Source organism: Hypanus sabinus, chromosome 24, assembly GCF_030144855.1.
Source record: "Hypanus sabinus isolate sHypSab1 chromosome 24, sHypSab1.hap1, whole genome shotgun sequence".
NCBI lineage: Eukaryota > Metazoa > Chordata > Chondrichthyes > Myliobatiformes > Dasyatidae > Hypanus > Hypanus sabinus.
In genome coordinates this window covers 35,353,467-35,375,687 of record NC_082729.1, presented here as the reverse complement: position 1 = coordinate 35,375,687, position 22,221 = coordinate 35,353,467, and the positions used below count along the sequence as shown (strand labels likewise).

General features: G+C 43.7%; 1 protein-coding gene and 1 pseudogene across 1 annotated transcript; both read left to right on the top strand.

Moving 5' to 3' along the window:
* The first annotated feature begins 253 nt into the window (after positions 1-253).
* LOC132380653 (HLA class II histocompatibility antigen, DQ alpha 2 chain-like) lies at positions 254-12,365 on the top strand. The gene is made up of 4 exons (XM_059949610.1): positions 254-518; positions 6,078-6,341; positions 7,895-8,176; positions 10,834-12,365. The coding sequence occupies exons 1-4, from the start codon at positions 383-385 to the stop codon at positions 11,004-11,006; spliced, it is 855 nt and encodes a 284-aa protein (XP_059805593.1). The 5' UTR covers positions 254-382; the 3' UTR covers positions 11,007-12,365.
* Positions 3,080-3,226, top strand: LOC132380788 (U1 spliceosomal RNA; annotated as a pseudogene).
* Positions 12,366-22,221: the final 9,856 nt, after the last annotated feature.

Here is a 22,221-nt window from a genome sequence, read left to right as displayed (position 1 = left end):
CGTTGACGGCTCGTTTCCACGGATACTGCCTGACCGAGCGTCCTGTGCGCGTTACCGCACCTGTCCAGCCCCTGGCCCCGCCCCCGATCCAGCCAGGCGCCGCTGATTGGCTCCCGCGGTTTCCCACCCCGACACCGCCCCCCCACCTCCTCCTCCTGGCGCGCGCAATCACCGACGGCCGGCCGCTCGCGCTCCCCGGGTGCGCGCAATCACCGGCGGCTCGCGCTCCCCGGGTGCGCGCAATCACCGACGGCCGGCCGCTCGCGCTCCCCGGGCGCGCGCAATCACCGGCGGCTCGCGCTCCCGCCGGAGGAAAAGCGAAACCAGGTTTGGGTTGGGTGGAGGAGGAGGAGGAGGAGAGTGAGGTCGGTGGGCTGGTTGAATGTTGGCAGCGTCTCCTCCTGCTGCCGCCGCTCTTTTTGCTTTCGGGACGGTCTCAGCCATGGGTCGTTATCCCGCTGCTTGGGCGCTCCTCCTGCTCCTCGTCCCCTGTTCGGGGTCTGCCTACTCGGTGGCCGGTGAGTCGATTCCTGTCGCTGCGATCGCCGCCCGGTCAACCTGCTGCTGAGGGTGGGATCTTGCTGAGTCGGCGTCGCTGGGGTCACCAACCGTGTCTTGGGGTGGGGAGGGCGGTAGCGTTCGGATCTTGCAAAGCACGTACTACTTCAGGTCTTGCTGGCTTGGTGTTAAACTACCTGGTTCCAGCACACTTGGAATACTGTATTGTATTCCTTCTGGGAAGGATCAGAACCAAGTTTAATATAGGATATTTAAATTGGGACGTGGAAGCTTTAGATAAGAGAAGAGGAGATTTACCGGGATTAGAGAGCGTGTCTCATTCAGGAGCAAGTTAGGGCTTTTCTCTTTGAAGTGAAGGAGGATGAGAGGTGATTTGATAAAGGTGTACAAGATGATAAGAGACACGGATGGAGTGGACGGTGGAAGACTTTGTCCCAGGGTGGCAATGGCTAACATGAGGGGGCATAACTTTTAAGGTGTTTAGAGGAAGGTATGGGTCAGAGGTACTATATTCAGGTGCACAGCTAGGGTTGTTATTAAGGGCATTTAAGAGACTCTTAGATAGGTACATGAGTGATAGAAAAATGGAGGCTTGTGTGTGAGGGAAGGGTTAGATGGCTTCTGGGGTGGATCAAAGGGTTAGCACAACAATGTGGACCGAAGGGCTGGTACTGTGATTTACTGTTCCGTGCACATGGTTGGTGGGATCTTGCTGTGGGCATGCAGGGATGGGGAGGGAGGAGTTGTGTTGTGGGATCTTGCCCTGCACTTGTTGCGTGGGGGCTGTGCTATGGATTGAAAGGGAATTTGTTTGATTGTGCCTTGCCCGTGTTGCATGGGTGCTTGCCACGTACAGACTGGATGGGGGTTGTTGTAGTGTTATAGACTTGTACAACTAGTACAACCCTTTTGCCCACCACATGTGTTTGCTGACGTTTTTGCCCACGTATGCTAATCCCACCACCCCTTGCACAACATTAGGACCATATCCTGATGATACATGTACTTTGAATATACTTATACACTTTGCCCCTTTACGTGTCTGTTGCAATATCTTTTAAACATAGTGATTGTGCCACAGCCTCCGCTGGCAGCTCATTCCAGATATCAACCATTCTTTATGTAATAAAAAAAAGCGTATCCCCTCAGATCCCCTTTATAACTTATTCCTTTCCGTTGAAATCTATGCCCTCTTGTTTCCATTGTGTATGGATTGGTTGAAATGTTGTTGTGTAACTGTTGAGTGGGATTTTGCCACCAACACAAGGTTGAAGCTTATCACAGAGTAAAATCGTGTTTGTGCTTTGTGCATGCATATAGATGGGGTGTCAAGGAGAGGTAGCACCTCTAGTGGGGGAACATGTTGCATCCTTTTCAGGACGGTTTGACAACCTTTGCTCCCCACCTGGCACTCAGCTGTCACCTGTGGCTCCCCGTAGCTGTTCTCATGCAATAGATGTCACACCCCAGGTAATGGCCTCGACAAGCCAGCTAAACCAGGTGAGGGTAGCCGACGGGTCTTAACCCCTCAGTGAGACAGGGAGTTGTCTATCCCAGCATGTGAAGACAGTGTCTGGCGGATTGAGCGGACGAGATCAATGGAAGGTCCAGCGGTCAAGAAGGTGGTCTCTGCAAGCGTCGCGGAACGTGTAGAGCACGACAAGACACAGCAGATTCTCTGGTCATCCACCGCACCTAGTCCCATCTTCAGCTGTCTTGACTCTTGTCTTGCCACTGGATCCAGATGGGAATTGAGAAGAGAGAGTGAGGCTGACGCTGCACAACTCTCCCTTACTTAAATCCAAATCAAGTGCTTGACACCAGCAATAAGCTGGCTGGTGGTGTAGTGGCATCAGCCCTGGACTTCAGGGCAAGAGGTTCTGAGTTTGAATCCGGCCAGCTCCCTTGCACACTCTCGCGGAGAGCTAGTAACTTGACCTTGTAAAAAGTACTAATGGTATTGAGGTCTTCATCGATGATGATGGATGAACCTTATGTATATAGATTGGTGAGTCATAAGACACACTACATAAAGAGCAGGGAATTTTTCTCAATAGCCTGGGGCCAATATTTATCTCATGATCAACATCCAAAACAAATCATTTTCAAAAAGGATATAGTGCTTTCCTGGCATATATGAGGAATAAATTTTTCACTGGCTTCAAGCTGGGTTATAATTGGTACCTGTACCTAGTTTGAAACCCGAGAAAAGTTTATTTGACAAATGATTTTATTCTCGCTTTCCTGCCTGTGCTCTATAACTCATGACTCCTTGTAGAGCAAACATCTACCTTTATCTTAATTATATTCAATGGCCCCAGCTCCTTAGCTTTCTGGAGTACAGAAACTTCCAATATTCTTGAAAAGATTTCCTCATCTCCATTCTAAATGAGCAATAGCTTAATTTGAAGCCGTGCACTCTAGATGTGAATTTCCTCAGGAAACACTGGTTGGATCACACTTGAAGTATTGTGTTCAGTTCTGGTTGCCTTATTCTAGGAAGGATGTGGAAGCTTTAGCAGGGGTGCAGAGGAACTTTACAAAAATTTGAGAGCATGCCACACTTACCTGGCAGGGAACTGTTGGTGATCAAAAGGGCCTAGGTTCCAGGACGAAGCTATCTCATTGCACTTCGAGTATGCTGTTGCCTGTGATATCCCCAAATGCAGGATACTCGACTACATAATTTGTGGTAGTGGGGGACTATGGGAAACGATTGTGTGTTTTAATGGAAACAATAGGGTCTTTAGTGGAAATGATAGGGTCTTTTAAGAGACTCCTGAATGGATACATGGATCTTCGGAAAATAGGGAGGGCTATAGTAAGCCTAGGGACAGTAGTTCTAAGGTAAGGACATGTTTAGCACAGCTTTTCGGCCAAAAGGCCTGCATTATGCTGTTGGTTTTCTATGTTTCTATGCCTTACGACAATAGGTTGAGCGAGCTAGGACTTTTCACTTTTGAGACAAGTAAGATGACAGATGACTTGATAGAGTTGTATAAGATGGATGGGCAATTGATCTACACCTTGTGTTTTCACTTGCCTCATTCACGAGTTCAAGTCTTTAGCTTCATTTGATATGAGAGGTCAGTGGAGACTGGCCAGACTGGTTCAAGCTGACAGGAAGGCGACTAACTCAGATAACCACGTGTACCAACAGTGGTGTGCAGAAGAGCATCTCTGAACACCCAACATGTTGAACCTTGAAGTGGATGAACTACAGCAGCAAAAGATCATGAACATTGTACTCACTGTCTATTAGGTACAGGAGATAGCTAATAAAGTGGCCGCTGAGTGCGAGTAGGTGTTAATGTGTTTTTGTGTTTAATGTCCATACCCAAGGTCTGGTCACCAGTTGCATTGGAATTCCTCACCATTGACCAAGACCTCACTCTTGTCACCATCATGTGGTAAATGATATACAAGAGCCACTCCACATTAAAAAATATTCACTATCTGTAGTAGCATATCATCATTAGCCTAAGAAGGCATGATCATAAAAAAACATCGGTATAGTGCAAGTATTCTAAGATTCAAAGTACATTTATTATCAAGGTGTATATATAGAATACAATACTGAGATTGTATCCATGACACAGGAACAACATGGAACCTGTTCAAGAAAACATCAAACATCCAATGTGCAGAAAAAACATAGCAGAAGTGGCAAAATGTGAGTGGACAACACACAGAATTTCAAACATCAAATCAGGAGTCTAGTAGTATTCAGTTCAGTGCCCTGCCGCTAGCCCGCTAAGTGACCCAGATCGCGTAGATCACCCAGATCAAACAGCTCAAAGGTAGCAAGAATAAGAGGAAGCAGGATCCAGGAACATATGCCCAAAGCACGGCAACACTTGTGGCTGTCCAGCACAATCCTCGGCTGTGTTGGTAGTTGACACAAACGATGCATTTCTCTGTATGTTTTAATGTTTCAATGTACATGTGATAAATAAAACTAATTTGTGTTCTTTACTTTTAATCACTTAGCTTCACCAAACAGCATTTTGCAGACATTACATTGGTGCAGTTTATAAGACCCTCTCACATGTGAACATCCAGCCGATTTCCTTGCTGAGTGACAATATCAGCATTGATAAAGTCTGGGGAGGGTTTGGGTCTGTGAAGCACAATAAGCACTCTGCACTCAGTGGCCACTTTATTAGGTACCTCCTGCACCTAATAAGGAGGTCACTGAGTGTTCATGGTGTTCTGCTGCTGCAGTTCATCTACTTCAAGGATGTGGATGTTGGCCTGAAACTCCTGCATATTGCAACAATAGGTCTACAGTAGATGCATTCTCAGTGGCTCTCCACTCAGTCTTGCAGCACCTGGACAACAATACCTACATCAAGCTGCTGTTTGTTGATGACAGCTCAGATTTCAACACCATCATGTTCTCGGTACTAATTAACAAGCCCCAAAATCCAGGCCTCTGTACTTCCCTCTGCAACTGTGTGTGTCCAACCCTGTTACAGTGAGATCCCTCTGTTCCTTGATGCCCTACACCATTTGCGGTGTGTGCCCTACCTTTGTACACCATCTGCCCCTGGATATTCCACATTATTCACGGCGTGTGCGCTCCGCTTGTAATGCCAACACTCTCTGAAACTTAATGCTGCCCAGTGTTCACTGTGTGTCTCCTACCCATGTACACCGAGGTCCCTCTTTCCCTTGATTCTCCACACCATTCATGATGTGTTTCCTACCCTCGAATACTGAGGTCACTCTGTCTCTTGACACTCCTCACCACTTACATAGTCTATTCTACCCTTGTACATAGAAGTCTGCTTGAATCCTGACTCTCCCCACCACTCATGGTGTGTCTTTCCCTTTACACTGTGATGCCTCTGACCCTTGACAATTCCCACCATTCAATATGTGCATCCCATCCTTGTACACTGAGATCGCTCTATCCCTCAACACGCCCTATAATAAACAGTGTTTGTCCTAACCTTGTACATTGAGGTCCCCCTGTCCCTTGGCTTCCCACTACTAATGGATTGTGTCTTTTTTCCTTGTACAGCGAAGTCTCACTATCCTTTGATGCTCCCCATCGTTCACTCTGTGTACAACCCTTGTAAACTGAGGTCCCTCTGTCCCGAATACTCCACACCATTTACGACGTGTGCCAACTGAACCTCATGACCATTTTTGCATGCTTTTATGCTGTCATATGATTAGGGGCTTTGCTGTGATAGGGGGAGCGAGGAGGGGGTGCCGTAGTTTTGGCTGTGGAGGTGGGTTGGGGGTGGGGCCAAGGGGTCTGAAATTATCCCTCCTACCCACCCCCTGATCTCAAAGAGGAATGAGGAAACCCTCACTTTGGCCATTATTCCTCTGGTGGGATCCTGCTGTGCGCAGGCACGTCATTGGCTAGCTGGTCCGTGGGAGCAGCGGTGGCGGGGTTCCAGTCCGCTGCCTGTGCCTGCATAAATATTTATGTTAATGGCTACATATTCCTAATATGGCCACTGAGTGTTGTTTAAACATTAGTTGCAAAAATTGATAATGTGATTAAAATTCTTTTCTTTACAATGATCTTTTTATCCTTTCAGAGACAGACACATTGGCAGTCAACCTCTTCTCTACAGATGAACCCAGCCAACCAGTGGTCAGAGCTGAAGTGAAGACTCAGGATAGAAGCATTGGTTACTATGACACCACGTTATCGGGAGTTCAGTCTCAGTTGGCTGGCATAAAACAATTCAGTATAATTATTGATAAGCAGTTGGCAAAAATTAAGAATGACGTGATTACAGGGGCAAAGAAAATAATGGATAAGGTGAAGGTGTTAATCATAGACTCTGTATCCCCAAATGGTGAGTCAAGATAGAAATGTGAGCAGCTCACTGTACTGACTACCATCAGCCCAATAAAGTGTCCTTAGTATGGATTTAGATCCGAGTACAGCACAGTACAGCCCTTTGTGATGAGCTTTCAAACTACACCAAGATCCATCTAACCCTTTTACCTGCACAGTCCTCAAATTTCCTTTCATCTGTATGCCTCTCTAAGAGTTTCTTAAATGTCCCTAATTTATCTACCTCCACCACCACCCCTGGCAGGGCGTTGCACACTCCCACTAACCAGAGTTTTGCAGAGCTGCAACATTACCACCCAGCTCTTGAACTCAAAACTCTCCATCCGACAATACCCCTCCTCCACCCTGTACTTTCCAACAAACACCTCAAAGTTATGCCCTGTTGTATTAACCATTTCCACCCTGGGAAAAAGTCTTTGGCTGTCCACTCTGTCTATGCCTCTTATTATCTTGTACTCCTCTCTGAAGCTTTAAGCCCTAGCCCACTCAACCTATCCTCGTAAGAGATGTTTTCTAATCCAGACACCATCCTGTAAATCTCCTCTGCATCCTCTCTAAAGCTCTGCTTTCTTGCTATAATGAAGCGACTAGAATTGAACACAAACAAGTGTGGTCTCAGCATTATCTCGCAACTCTTGAACTCAAACCCTCAACTAACAATGGCCAACATATTACAATGCCTTCTTAACAATCATTTGACCGAATATTTTATTGGGATCTTTGAGTTAAGAGTGTGTACAAAATTGTCTGGCACTGTGGCACACTGGAATAATTAATCCTTTGTTGTATCAGGATCACACTGGCAGTTGGTTCCTTTCCCATGCTTCCATCAGATGACTGATGTGAACATTGATTGTCTAAGTGGGTCCAATCTCAGATCAGCAGGAACCCACTTCACCTGCCTGCAGCAAAATGTTTCTGGCTGCATTATTTCTCTGCAGTAACACTGAACTTCAAAAGTAATTTTTATATCATTGGCATTGCTAAATGAAATTACATGGACTGGGCTGGCTATCTTCCCACTATGGTTGTGTTGCCGGCAGTGAGTTGTCAATCTTGGAGAACAGCAGATCATGCACTCTTCTTGCTGCTGCTATCAGGAAAAGGTACAGGAGCCTCAGGGCTGACACCACCTTATTCAGGAACAGTTGTTCATCAGGCTCTTGAATCAGTTGTAATAGTTTCACTTGCCCCATCACTGAAATGTTCCCACACCTATGGATTCACTTTCCAGGACTCGTCATCTCATGTTCTCCCTATTTATTGTTTATTACTTTTTTGATATTTTTTTCCTTCTGTATTTGCACAGTTTGCTGTGTTTTACAGGCAATTTGTTAGTCTACCCTGTTGGGTGCAATCTTCCATTGATTCATTTATGTTTATTGGATTTACCAAGCATGCCCACAAAAAATCAAATCTCAGGGTTGTATATATGTACATAGATAATAATTTTACTTTGAACTTTTAAACTTTGCATCTACGACTGATACGAATTAATAGATAATTCTCATCTAGAACTGACAAAAAAAAATATTTAATTTGTTAAATTAGAAATCGGTGAGCTCTTTCTGTACTCAGAGAAACCAGCTGTCATCGGAGAGGTAAACACTTTGACCTGTTTCGTCAGCGGCTTTTTCCCACCGGCCGTGATCGTAACATTACAGAAGAACGAGCAGCCTGTCAGTGGCGAAGTTAACTCCTCACACCTCTCATTTGGCAAAGATTGGCGATTTCAGGTGCTCCACTACACATACATCCAGCCAGCAGACGGTGACATATACTCTTGTAGAGTGCTCCATACCATCAGCAAAGAGGAAAGAGTAATTTACTGGGGTAAGAGAATGTTATGGCTATTATTCTATAGATTTATTGAGTACGTCTACAGGAAAACGATGGGTACTTTGATACTAAAGTTACGTTTTGAACTTTGAAAATACTCTGAGGTAAATGATACAGGGCAGCAGAGTAGCATGGCAGTTAGTGCAGTGGTTTACAGCACTAACTTTAAGATTGAGGTTTGATTCCGACTGCTGACTGTAAGGATTTTGTATGTTCTGTCTGTGACCGCATAGGGTTTGTCCAGGCACACCGCTTTCCTTCCATGTTTCAAAGATGTATGGGTTAAGGTTAGTGAGTTGTGGGTTGCTATGTTGGCACCAGAAGTGTGGTGGCATTTGCGAGCTGTCCTCAGCACAATCCTCACTGTTATGATTTGATGCATTTCTCGACGTGTTTTGATCTTTCAATGTACACATAGCAAATAAAGCTAATCTCTGAAATCCATCTCATTGCCGGCAGTGCTGACTGACAGTATTTTCCCGTGGAAGTGTTGTTGAGATCAGGAACTTAGCAAATATAAGGAACCCCTAGCATATTTCAGCTAGCCTGGCTGCACCTTGTACCACTTCAATCCAATCTGGAGCCTGTCCATAGATTCACTAATGAGGGGTAAGGCTGAAGCACTCCACCTTGGATGAGATTGGTTTTAACCCTCTTGTTGTTCTGTTAGGTCAGCGAAAGGAAAACCAGCTCATGTTCCTGTTTACACTCAGTATCCAGCAATTCCCAGTGGAATGTGAGGATGCAATGAGACTATTTTGGTTTTACGTTGATCAACCATACTGCCAATATTAAATTTTTTAGTGATACAGCGCAGAATATACCCTTCCATCTGCACCACCCAGCAACCCCCAATTTTAACACTAGCCTAATCACAGGACAATTTACAATGACCAATTAACCCACCAACTGGTACGCCATTGAACTGTGTGAGGAAACCAGAGCACCTGGTGGAAACCCGTTCAGTCATAAGGAGAACATACAAACGACTTACAAACAGCTGCAGGAATTGAACGTGGTTACTGGTACTGTAAAGTATTGTGCTAACCTGTGCACTACTGTGCTTTCCTTTGTTGATAGCTATTTAGTCATAAAGTCATAGAAAAGTTCAGTACAGAAGTAGGACCTTTGCCCCACCTAGTCCGTGCCAAACTATTTAAGATGCCTACTCCCCTCGACCATAACCCTCCAAACCCCTACATCCACATACCATAAATTCTGGTGTAGTTGGCCCTAATTTTGGTCCTAAAATTAGGGGGTCGGTTTAAACAGAAGGTGCGAACACATGGAAGACAGGTCGTATTTATTGGCTGTTTTTGAGTCAAATTGGTTCCACTGTCAACACATGAATTCTTTGGTTTGTTTAAAATCACATCTAGAGGCTGAAGCACCAACATAAAACCACTGGGGATGACTGCAATGTCCGCCACACCTCTTTAATCCACTTCAAGCAACCCACTTCGTCCATCCAGCAGTGTTCTTGAATGTAATCAACAACCCCCCGTGGGAATTTTCTGAGCAATCTTTGTTTTTTGTCTCAACACAAGATCACGTCTATTCATAAATCGGTTGCACTAACTTCGTGTAGCTCTGAAATTTTGGCTGACCTCACAGTGTTTTTTGTCCTATTTTAACGCTTGAAATTGAATCATTTCTCTGGTAACAATGTATCCAGACGATCACTGGTGATTCACCCACTCTAAAACTTTTTCTTTCAGTTCTGGCCACTGGCATCCTGCAGTGTGCACATTTTGTCTTCGGCATTTCCCTCAGCGTGTCCTCTGCCTTTCTCCACTCTCTCACTTGTTTCTTGTTTTCACTAAACTTCTTAGCAGCTGCAGAGTTATTCATTCCTTTAGCAAAATCAACAACCTTCAGCTTGAAGCCAGCATGATATCACATTTGTTTTAATTTTTTATACATGGTGGTCGCAAACTGAATACTGAGTACACGTACTGATCCCGCCACCGTGTTATGTTTTGAGATTGCGATGGGTGCCAAATGGTTTCATGGGGGTTACATTTCAGAGGATTCTTTTCTATTGGAAACCTAATCCAAAATTTCTCTCCCTGATTTATTTATTAAGAATTCACCTATAACGCGCTACAATGTGTAGCCCTGTTTTCTTAGCAGGTACTAGTTCACAAAATTTTCAGGGTCTGGATCCGGCATGTGAGATCTTGTGATTGTTTCTGGTTAAATCAAAAACCTCTACAAAGGTAACATGAAAAAGTCACTTTTTTAACCTTGAAATTGGGGGGTTGGCTTATACACCGGAATATACGGTACCTATCCAAACTTCTCTTAAACTTTGAAATCGAGCTTGCATGCACCACAATCTCACAGTCATCAGAGCAAAGTAGTTTCCCCTTCATCCATGACCTCTAGTTGTAGCCCCAGTCAAAAAGCCTGCTTGCGTTTACCTATCTATACCCCTCATAATTTTCCATCTAAAATCAGTCCAGGGCTGATCTTAGGAATACTTTGGACACCTGGAGCTTTTGAAACACCTCCTTTGCTATTGGAAAGTATATTCAGCCGAGAAAGGGAAAAGGGGAAGAGGACAATTTAGTTTTGGTACTTCATCTTTGTTTATACTGATTTAAAAACTAGTTCCTCGTTCAAAACATGAGTATGTGCTTTGTTCACAGAACCAGAAGAGCAAAGTAGTGCTGAAGAAATGGATACAAGCCAGCTTGCTGTTTTGATCTGTGGGCTGATTATCGGAATACTTGGCACAGCAGTTGGACTCTCCTTATGTTTTTGGTTCCGACTGTCTGGCTGCAACACTTGGATAGTCCGAATCGGTCCCTCTTCTCGGTGATAAATGGATCTGCAATGTTTCACCGTGTTCTCTACTTTGCTCTGTTGCAATTTTGAGCACTCAGATTTGTAAATATCATTTTCTTCTGGCTTAGGGTATTGATTTTAAATACTGTGTTCTGATTTTGGAATTATGTATTTCATCTGTCAGTCATCCATTTGCATGCATTGTCTGCTTAATGCAACAGCAATCTCCTTCAGATAGATAAGGTCACAGGTAGGTTGGGCCATAAAACGAATGGCACATTCTCTTTCATAAATCGAAGTATTCAGTAGTAGAGTTGGGATGTTATGTTGAAGTTGTACAATACACTGGTGAGGGACGGTTTGCAACATTTAGTCTGCTGAAAGAGAAATTTGAGCTGCCTCATTCGCACTTTTTTCATTACTTACAAATTAGACATTACATTCGATGGAAGATTTGTAATTTTGAAATCCTTCCAGGGAAGCATATGTCATTTGATATTTTAAAGAACCCTCCTGACTCCAAGCATCTCATTTCTAAGTTTGTACGTTTGTTTGATGATCGCATTGTAATGTCTACTGTGAAGATTAGAGACGCCTGGAGGGAGGAGTTGAGCATTGAATTATCTGAAGTTGCCTGGGACAAGTGTTTGTCTTTGATACAGGCTTGCTCTGTTAACAGCAGACACCAACTGATCCAGTTTAAAGTTGTTCACCGTCTCCACTACTCTAAATTTAGATTGCACAGGATTTACCCTTCTGTCTCGCCAATGTGTGATAGATGCCAAGGGATGGAGGCCACATTGTCACACACCTTTTGGTTTTGCCCATTACTGACTGGATTTTGGTCCAAAATATTTGACTGGTTCTCAAAGGCTTATAAAAGATCCTTCCCCTTGGAAGCTGGGCTCGCCATCTTTGGCTGCTTGCAATCTTCTATTTGTTTCTCTACAGCCATACACCGGTCTCTGATGCTGGGGATGATTGTTGCCAGAAGATTCATCTTGAGGGAATGGAAATCACCCTTTCCCCTTCCTTTTGGAGATGGATGGCTGATATGATCTCAGTCATACAGATGGAGAAACTTAGGTTCCTGAGAACCAATTCAATTAAAAATTTTCAGCTATCTGGGATCCATTTCTTGCCTAGTTGGTCGAGGCCTGGGGCGGATGCACAATTCCCCCCCCCCCCCCCCCAGCTGATTTCTCATGGACCTCATTTGCGATTTAATGTTTAATATTTTTGAGCACTTTATACAATAGGCATCCCTCTAATGTTCTTTTCTTTTGATTATTTCATTTTTACACTGTTTGAGCTGGTGTGTTCTTGTTGATTTCATTGATTTTTTTGAAAATTTTGACAATAAAGTATAAAAAAAAAATCAGGAGTACAAACATCTACCGCACTCAACCCACGTGCATTAATTACCGGTGACCCTGTGGATGCAAATCACTGCTCAACCCCGGCAGCATCCATGTCCACGTATCGTGATCGCTTTACTGAACAATAGTTTAGCACAGACTTAAACACACAGCCCACTGGGTCAATGCTCAGGGCAATCACACAGCATCCAATGGTATCCCCACAATTGCGACCATCAGGTTCTGTTGCTGTGTAAGTCTAGGAAAGACGATTTCTGGCCCCACCAAACATGTGAGACGGGTGCAAAACCTCCTGTTTGTGTGGATGCTGCTTGATCCCTGTTACAAATCAGTACCATAAAATAACAGATAGTACACCATATGCAATTAAATGATTTAGCTTTATAATTCTAAATTTGACTAAAGGATTAGTAATGTAAAAACAAAAAAGAAATGGGTCCATTTTAATGAAAATCTAATGTGCACATGTTGGAACTCACGGTTTTCTTTCTGCTGGTCCTCTTGATTTCCCTGGGTATCGTCGACTCCTGAGTTTTGCCCCACTCCAATTCCACTTCTTGTGTCTATAACCTGTCCTTTCTGGCGTCTTCTCCCTCGCTGAACAAAAGATGCAGATCACCTTGGTGTCAGGCACACAGCAGGAAAAACACTCCTGTCAACTCTGCTTCACATTCCCATTCGGATATGTCCACACATGGCCTCCTCTACTACCATGATGAGGCCAAACTCAGGTTGGAGGAGCAACACCTCATATACCTCATACTACCCAGTCTCCAGCCCCTTAGCATGAACGTTGAATTCTCCAACATCCGGTAATTCCCTCCCTCTCCTTTCCTGCATCCCACTTTCACTCTGCCTCCTCTTCCAGTTGCCTATCACCTCTCTTATGATTCTGCCTTCTACTACCACACAGTGCATTCTCCTTACATTTCTTCTTCACCTTTCCTGCCTATCCTCTCCCTGCTTCCCCTCCCCCACACCTTGATCTTTCCTCTGACTGGTTTCTCACCTGGCACCTACCAGCCTTCTTCCCACCCTCCTCCCACCTTCTTTATAGACTCCCTGCCTCCTCCCTCTTCAGTCCTGATAAAGGGTCTTGGCCCAAACGTTGACTGCTCGTTTCCACAGATGCTGCCTGACCTGCTGAGTTCCTCCCCTCATTGGACGGCTCACATTCCAAAGCACCCGTTATTTCTAACCATAACCCAAACACTGCTGCTACAGAAAGACCATTACATTCACAGTGAGACCTTTCCCAGGGTGTTACAGAGATATGTACTTATCGTAATTTATAGTTTTTACTGTTATAGAGTCAAACAAAAGGAACATGTCTTTTGACCCATCTAGTCCATGCTGATACAATTTTAACTACTTACTCACATCAACCTGCACCGGGACCAGAGCCCTCCATGTTGCCTATCCAAACTTTACTTAAGCATTGAAATTGAGCTTGCATGCATCACTTGTGCACTCTCATGACCCTCTGAGTGTAGAAGTTTCCCCTCATGTTCCCCTTAAACATATCACCTTTCACTGTTAACCCAAGACCTCTTGTAGTCCCACTCAACCTCAGTGCAAAAAACATGATTTCATTTACCCTATCTATACCCCTCATAATTTTGATTACCTCTGTCAAATTTCCTGTCGATCTTCTTCATTCCAATGAATAAAGTCCTAACCTATTCAATCTTTCCTTATAATGCTGGTCCTCCAGTCCCAGCAACATGCTTATAAATTTGCTCTGGACTCTTTCCAACTCTTTTGCCAAAAGATCTCTTTACAACCCTCTCCTCTTGTGATGCCACTTCCAGTGAATTAAGGAGCCTTTGTCTACCGCACTCTTCAGTGCCTTACCATTCAGTTGTAAGAACTACCCAGGTTGGTCCTACTGAAGTACACCTCACACTTAACTGCATTAAAATCCATCTGCCATTTTTCAGCCCATTTTTTCCCACCTGATGCAGATCCCTCTGCAAGCCATGATAGCCTTCCTTGCTATCCACTACAACCCCCAGTCTTGGTGTCATCTGCAAATTTGCTGATCCAGTTAACCATGTTATCATCAAGGTCATTGATACAGATGACAAACAACACCAGACAAGGTATCGATTCCTGCGGCACCCCGGTAGTCACAGAGCTTCAGTCAGAGAGGCAACCAAGCTCACAAAGCCATTATCTAATCCAATTTACTACCTCCATCGAGTGCTGAGCAACTGAACCTTCTTAATCAACCTCCCATGCAGAACCTTGTCAGATGCCTTGCTAAAGCCCATGTAGGTAACATCCACTGCCTTGTAGTAATCCACTAAACTGGTAACTTCCTCAAAAAATTCTATAAGATTGGTTAGACATGACCTAGCATGCATGGAGCAATGCTGACTATCTCTAATCAGTCTGTGTCTATCCAAATTCTAATTTGTCTGGTCCTTTAGTATATCTTCTAATAACTTTCCTACAACTGATGTCAGACTCACCTGCCTATAATTTCCTGGTTTGTTTGGAGGATTTCATAAATAGCAGAACATTAGCATTCTGCAGGAAATCTGCAGTTACTGAAAATTCAAACAACACACACAAAATGCTGCTGGAACACAGCAGGCCAGGCAACATCTATAGGGAGAAGCGCTGTCGACGTTTCGGGCCGAGACCCTTCCTCAGGACTAACTGAAAGGAAAGATACTAAGAGATTTGAAAGTAGGAGGGGGAGGGGGAACTGCAAAATTAGCATTCCTCCAATCCCCTGGTACCCCTCCAATCCCCTGGTACCCCTCCAATCCCCTGGCATTCCTCCAATCCCCTGGCATTCCTCCAATCCCCTGGTACCCCTCCAATCCCCTGGTATCCCTCCAATCCCCTGGTACTCCTCCAATCCCCTGGTACCCCTCCAATCCCCTAGTATCCCTCCAATCCCCTGGTACCCCTCCAATCCCCTGGTATCCCTCCAATCCCCTGGTACCCCTCCAATCCCCTAGTATCCCTCCAATCCCCTGGCATTCCTTCTGTTGCAAAGGATGATTTAAATATCTCTGCTTGGGCTAGAGCTATGTCTGCTCTTGCTTCCCACAGGCTCTGTACGAACGCCTTGTCAGTCCCAGGGGATTTATCCACCCTGATTTGCCTCAGTACAGCAAACATCTCTACCCCCCACCCAGTAATCTCTGGAGGGTCCATGAAGTTGAAGCCATTTTGCCTCACTTCTATAGACTCTGTGTCTGTCTCCTGAGTAAATACATATGAAAAAAATCATTTAAGATCTCTTTTTGGCTCCACATATGAATTACCATTTTCATCTTCCAGAGGACCAATTTTGTCCCTTGCTATCCTTTTGCTCTTAACATTTCTGTAGAATCCCTTTCTGCAAATTCTGGAAAGGTATACAGTGTTGTTGTAGTGGTAGATTTTAATTTCCCAATATATTGATTGGCATGTCCCTAGAGCGAGAAGTTTAGATTGGGTGGAGTTTGTTAGGTGTGTTCAGGAAGGTTTATTGTAGATGAGCTTACAAGAGGACGGGCTGTACTTGAGCTGGTATTGGGAAATGATCCTGGTCACGTGTCAGACCACTCAGTGGGCATGCATTTTGGAGATAGTTATCACAATTCTATCTCCTTTACCACAGCATTGGAGAGGGACAGGAATAGAGAAGTTGGGAAAGCGTCTATTTGGAGTAAGGGGAAAAATAAAGCTATCGGGCAGGAACTTGTGAGCATAAATTGGGAACAGATGTTCTCAGGGAAATGTATGGAAGAAATGTGACAAATGCTCATGAGATATTTGCGTGGAGTTCTGCATAGATACATTCCAATGAGAGTGAAATGATGGTAGGATTCAGGAACCGGGTTGTACAAAGTCTGTTGTAAATCTAGTCAAAAAGAAAAGAAGAGCTTACGAAAGCTTCAAAAGACTAGGTAATGATAGAGATCCAGAAGATTATAAGGCTAGCAGGAAGGAGCTTAAGAATGAAATTAGGAGAGCCAGAAGGGGCCATGAGAAGGCCTTGGCGGACAGATTTAAGGAAAACCCCCAAGGCATTCTACAAGTTTGTGAAGAGCAAGAGGATAAGATGTGAGAGAATAGGACCAATCAAGTGTGACAGTGGAAATGTGTGTATGGAATCAGAGGAGATAGCAGAGGTTCTTAATGAGTACTTTGCTTCAGTATTCACTATGGAAAAGGATCTTGGTGATTGTAGTGGACTGAAAAGCTTGAGCATGTAGATATTAAGAAGGTGGATGTGTTGTAGATTTTGGAAAGCATCAAGTTGGATAAGTCACCAGGACCATATGAGATGTACCCCAGGCTACTGTGGGAGGCAAGGGAGGAGATTGCTGAGCCTTTGGCAATGATCCTTGCATTATCAATGGGGATGGGAGAGGTTCCAGAGGATTGGAAGGTTGTGGATGTTGTTCCCTTATTCAAGAAAGGGAGTAGAGATAGCCCATGACATTATAGACCAGTGAGTCTTACTTTAGTGGTTGGTAAGTTGATGGAGAAGATCCTGAGAGGCAGGATATATGAACAGTTGGAGAGACAAAATATAATTAGGAATAGTCAGCATGGCTCTGTGAAGGCAGGTCATGCCCGACGAGACTGATTGAAATTTTTGAGAATGTGACTAAACACATTGAGGAAGGTAGAGTAGTATATATGGATTTCAGCAAGGCATTTGATGAGGTACCACATGCAAGGCTTAATGAGAAAGTAAGGAAACATGGATCTAATGGACAATGCTTTGTGGATCCGGACTAGCTTGCCCACATTAGACAAAGTGTGCTAGTAGATGACCCATTGGTCATATTCTGCATGGAAGCCAGTGACCAGTGGTGTGCCTCAAGGATCTGTTCTGGGACCCCTGCTCTTCGTGATTTTTAGAAATGACCTTGATGAAGAAGTGGAGGGATGGGTTAGAAAATTTGCTGATGACACAAAGTTTGGGGGTGTTGTGGATAGTATGGAGGGCTATCAGAGGTTACAGTGGGACATTGTTAGGATGCAAAACTGGGCTGAGAACTGGCAGATGGAGTTCAACCCAGATAAGTGTGAGGTGGTTCATTTTGGTAGGTCAAATATGATGACAGAATATAGTATTAATGGCAAGACTCTTGGCAGTGTGGAGGATCAGAGGGATTTTGGGGTTAAGTCCATAGCACAGGGAAAGCTGCTGCACAGGTTGACTCTGTGGTTAGGAAAGCCGACAGTGCATTGGCCTTCATCAATAGTAGGATTGAGTTTAGGAACTGAGAGGTAATGCTGCAGCTATATAGGACCCTGGTCGGACCTCATTTGGTGTACTGTGCCTCACTTTAGGAAGGATGTGGAAACCGTAGGAAGTGTGCAGAGGAGATTTGGAAGGATGTTGTCTGGATTGGGGAGCATGCCTTATGAGAATAGGTTGAGTGAACTCGGCCTTTTTCCCTTGGAGCGACGGAGGATGAGAGGTGACCTGATGGAGATGTATAAGATGATGAGAGGCATTGATCATGTGGATAGTCAGAGGCTTCTTCCCAGGGCTGGCAATGGCTAGCACGAGAGAGCACAGTTTTAAGGTGCTTGGAAGTAGGTACAGAGGAGATGTTAGGGGTATGTCTTTTACGCAGAGAGTGTAGAGTACGTGGAATGGGCTGCCGGCAATAGTGGTGGAGGCAGATACAATAGGGTCTTTTAGGAGACTCCTGGACAGGTCCATGTAGCTTGGAAGAAGAGAGGGAAGAGAGGTTACCTACCTCTAAGGTAAGGATATGTTCGGCACAGCTATGTGGGCTGAAGGGCTTGTATTGTGCTGTAGGGTTTCTATGTTTCTATTCTCTTTCACCTTGACTGCTAGGCCAACTTCATGCCTTCTTTTAGCTCTCCTGATTAATTTCTTAGGCGTTCTCTTGCATTGCATAAGCAGCTCATTTGTCTCAACCTGCCTATACCTGCCATGCACCTCCTTTTTCTCTTAACCCCTTTGTCTCTTATCCTTATCTCTTGAAAACTAAGCTTCTCTACACCCGATACCTTTACCTTTTATCCCGACACATTCATACTAGCTTTGTTCTCTCAAAATTTCACTTGTGAAGGCCTTCCACTTACCAAGTGCACCAGTGCCAGAAAACAGTCTGTCACAGTCCATTTCTGATCCTGTCAAAATTGGCCTTTCACCAATTTAGAATCTCCACCCACAGACCAGTGCTTTCATTTTGCATATTTACTTTGAAACTACAACACACACAAAATGCTGGTGGAACACAGCAGGCCAGGCAGCATCTATAGGGAGAAGTGCTGTCGACGTTTCAGGCCGAGACCCTTCGTCAGGACACAGGACATAGGCGCTTCTCCCTATAGATGCTGCCTGGCCTGCTGTGTTCCACCAGCATTTTGTGTGTGTTGTTGTTTGAATTTCCAGCATCTGCAGATTTCCTCGTGTTTACTTTGAAACCTATCGGATTGTGATCACGAGATGCAAAGTATTCACCTGCAGCAGTGATTCCCAACGGGAGCCGTTACGTGAATTACGAGGCCATTTGAGGAAATAGAAGTTGTCCGGGGGTGGGGTGAGGACAGTAAGTGGCACCCTAACTTGAGTCATGAGACCTGACCAACCGTTAGAAGAGTAGGCACTTGCAAAAAAAAAAGAGGATCAGGCACTGGAACACAGGAAGACCCACAGCTCAGCAGGCGGTGAGCACTCGTCATCACAACATGTCAGAAATTCGATCATCTCATCCGACCTTACCAATCAAGCAGACATTATTGGGGATCCATAATTTAGCAACCAGGGTGTCCAACAGTTCCCCTTGGCTCGCGACACAGAACAAGTTCATGCAATTTAACAGTTGATAAGTCAAGTACACGCTCTCAACTTTCTTTACAGATCAATGGAAAACAGGTCGTGTAACGATACCGTGCCGGCCGGAACCAAATGGTGAAATAGAGTTAACCAGTGAACGTGCCGACCCCAAGGTTACCAGTTGAGGTATTCAGTGCTCTCACCTTCGTATGTGCGGTTAAGAACCATCTTTGGGGATTATGAGACCTTACTTGATTGGTCAATCACTCCAACTGAAATAGTATATAGGGAGCTTGCCGAACACCAGCTCTGCCCCAACCAACATTCAGATTCCAATCTGAATCCTTGTCAACGTAATTTCCGCTGTTGTGATCGTCCTCATCTTCACCTCGCTGTTCCTTGTGTGCCGCTACCATCGTTCCATCCATGTCAACTCGCTGCTGTTGTTAACATGTGATAGGCATCCCCAGTTTGTGTAAACTCTTTATTTTAATTTAGCCCCATTAACGATGGATAAATAGATATGGCGCCATCTCTGTGAGTCCTTTTTCATCATTCTGAATTTTGATAAGGTTAAACCTTGAATTCTAATCCTGCTGAGAAACAGAAACTACAAAAAGTGTGTCAATAGAATGTTACATTCCTGGAGTATATTTTTATTCCATCCCATCAGGTCAGCGATGCCTCATGTGCCTCATTTGTAATACCTTATGTCTAATGAAGCATAAAACCATCAAGATTGCAGGAACATTTCAGTAAAAGACACCCGAAAAAAGCTATTTATGGTATTATTCGGTAACAGAAGATGAAAGAAGCATTGGAAAAGCATTGTGCACTTGAGTTATTTGCCAGGAAAACTAAAAATGACCATGCTAGTGGTCTCATTGCTTCTTATAACATTTCCAAAATGATAGCAAAGTGGAAAATCACGTAGAATTTGTGAAAGATTAATAATGCTGCTGTATCAGAAGTGCTCACCACTGTTCTCAAAATGATCCCAATATTTGAAAATCAATTCCTCTGAGTAATAACTCTCCAGCACAACATTTTGATGAAACGAGTGAAGACATTGAGTATCAACTGGGCACAGAGTTACAAAAGACAGAACTTGGGATACAACTGGATCATGACGAGGCATTGCTAATAGCATATGTACGGTTTATCAGAAATGGCAAAGTTTGTGATGAGATTCTCTTCTACAAAAAGTTAAAAACAAATATCAATTGAGAATCAATCTACGAAGAGCTCAAAATGTATTTGAGGATAAAAGTACCCTGATTAGGAGCATAATTTCTTGTACAACAGATGGAATACTATATATGAGGGGTCACCATGTCGGGTCAGTGGTATTTAACCATATAACAATCACAGCATAGAAGCAGGCCATCTCGGCCCTCCTAGTCCGTGCCAAACTCTTAATCTCACCTAGTCCCACCTACCCGCACTCAGCCCATAACCCTCCACTCCTTTCCTGTCCATATACCTATCCAATTTTACCTTAAATGACACAACTGAACTGGCCTCTACTACTTCTTCAGGAAGTTCATTCCACACAGCTATCACTCTCTGAGTAAAGAAATACCCCCTCGTGTTTCCCTTAAAATTCTGCCCCCTAACTCTCAAATCATGTCCTCTCGTTTAAGTACAAAAAAAATCCCAGTCTGTTTACAATCCATTGGCTAAATCATCGTCACCATCTTGGAGCCAAAAACCTCAACCAGCGACTCTTTTCAGGCATGACTCTTGTAATATCTGCTAGCAACAAAGTTAAAGCTCATCCTTTAAATAGCAGTATATTTTGCCAGTTATGCCAAGATTATGATGAAAAATTTAAATTCTTGTTTCTTTACACTGAAGTGCATTGTCTGTCAAAGGTCTGCGACTTAAAATATTTCTTTGATCTTTTTGCCACTGTGGTTGACTTTTTGCTCAAAGTAGACCAGAGCTTGGGGAATAGGGTTGAACTTCTGTATTTGGCATACCTAGCCAATCTATATGGTGAAATGAACATTCTAAATATAAATGAGAATTTCAATTTAATCCTGGCAAAAAGTGCAGTGTCCACTTTTATCAGAAAGTTGGAAGTATATAAGCAAAACATTGGGAGAAAAATGTCCTCACATTTTCCCTGCATGGAAAGTATGGCATTCCCTTTCACAGATGATGATTTGCAAAAGTACCGCTTACACTTGCAGTCGCTGAAGAAAGACTATCCAAATCAATTTGAACAATCTGGAAATTCAGGACTGGGTATTTAACCCATTTCTTTGCAAAGTGAAAGAACAGCAAGAGAGCTTGCAAGAAGAAATGATCAAAGTTCAGTGTGATGAAAAAACAAAAATGCTTTTCAAAACTGTCGGCTTTTGTGATATTTGCCTATACTGTCATAGAAAGTTTCATAGTCTTTGGAGAAGAGCCAGACTACTCTTCATTGCATTTCCATCCTCCTACCTTGTTGAAAGATGTTCAGTGCAGTCAATCACAAATTCATAGAATTGAAACTGCTTGGATATTGTCAATTCCTCTAGCTCTCCAACTGGGACAAGCCCTCTTCTCATTACAAACCATCCGGATGAGGTTCAGGAGACTGAATAGCCAGCTTCTGCCATCAGATCTTCAAACAATTCATGAATGCATGAACACTACTTTACTGTTCTTTTTTTTTGCACTAATTTATGGCCTCTGCACTGTACTGCTGTTGTAAAAGTACAGATGATCAGAATCAGTTTATTTTCACTGGCATGTATTAGCGACGGCAGTATGATTTTAGAAAATTAGCAATGGCAGTATGATTTTAGAAAATTAAATAACTCAGTAAATCAATTACATTAAGTATATGTGTATATTGAATAGATTAAAAATATTTATTAAAAAAAGTGAGTTCATGTTCATGGTTTCAATGTCCCTTTAGGAATCTTATGGCAGAGAGGAAGAAACTATTTCTGATTCACTGCATGTGTGCCTTCAGGCTTCTGTACCTCCTCTCATTTTAAACCTACACTCTCTTGTTCTTAATTCCCAATCGCTGGGGAAAAAAACGGCACATTCACCCTAAATATGCTGTTCATGACTTTGAAGTTGGAATTGAGGTGGATCAA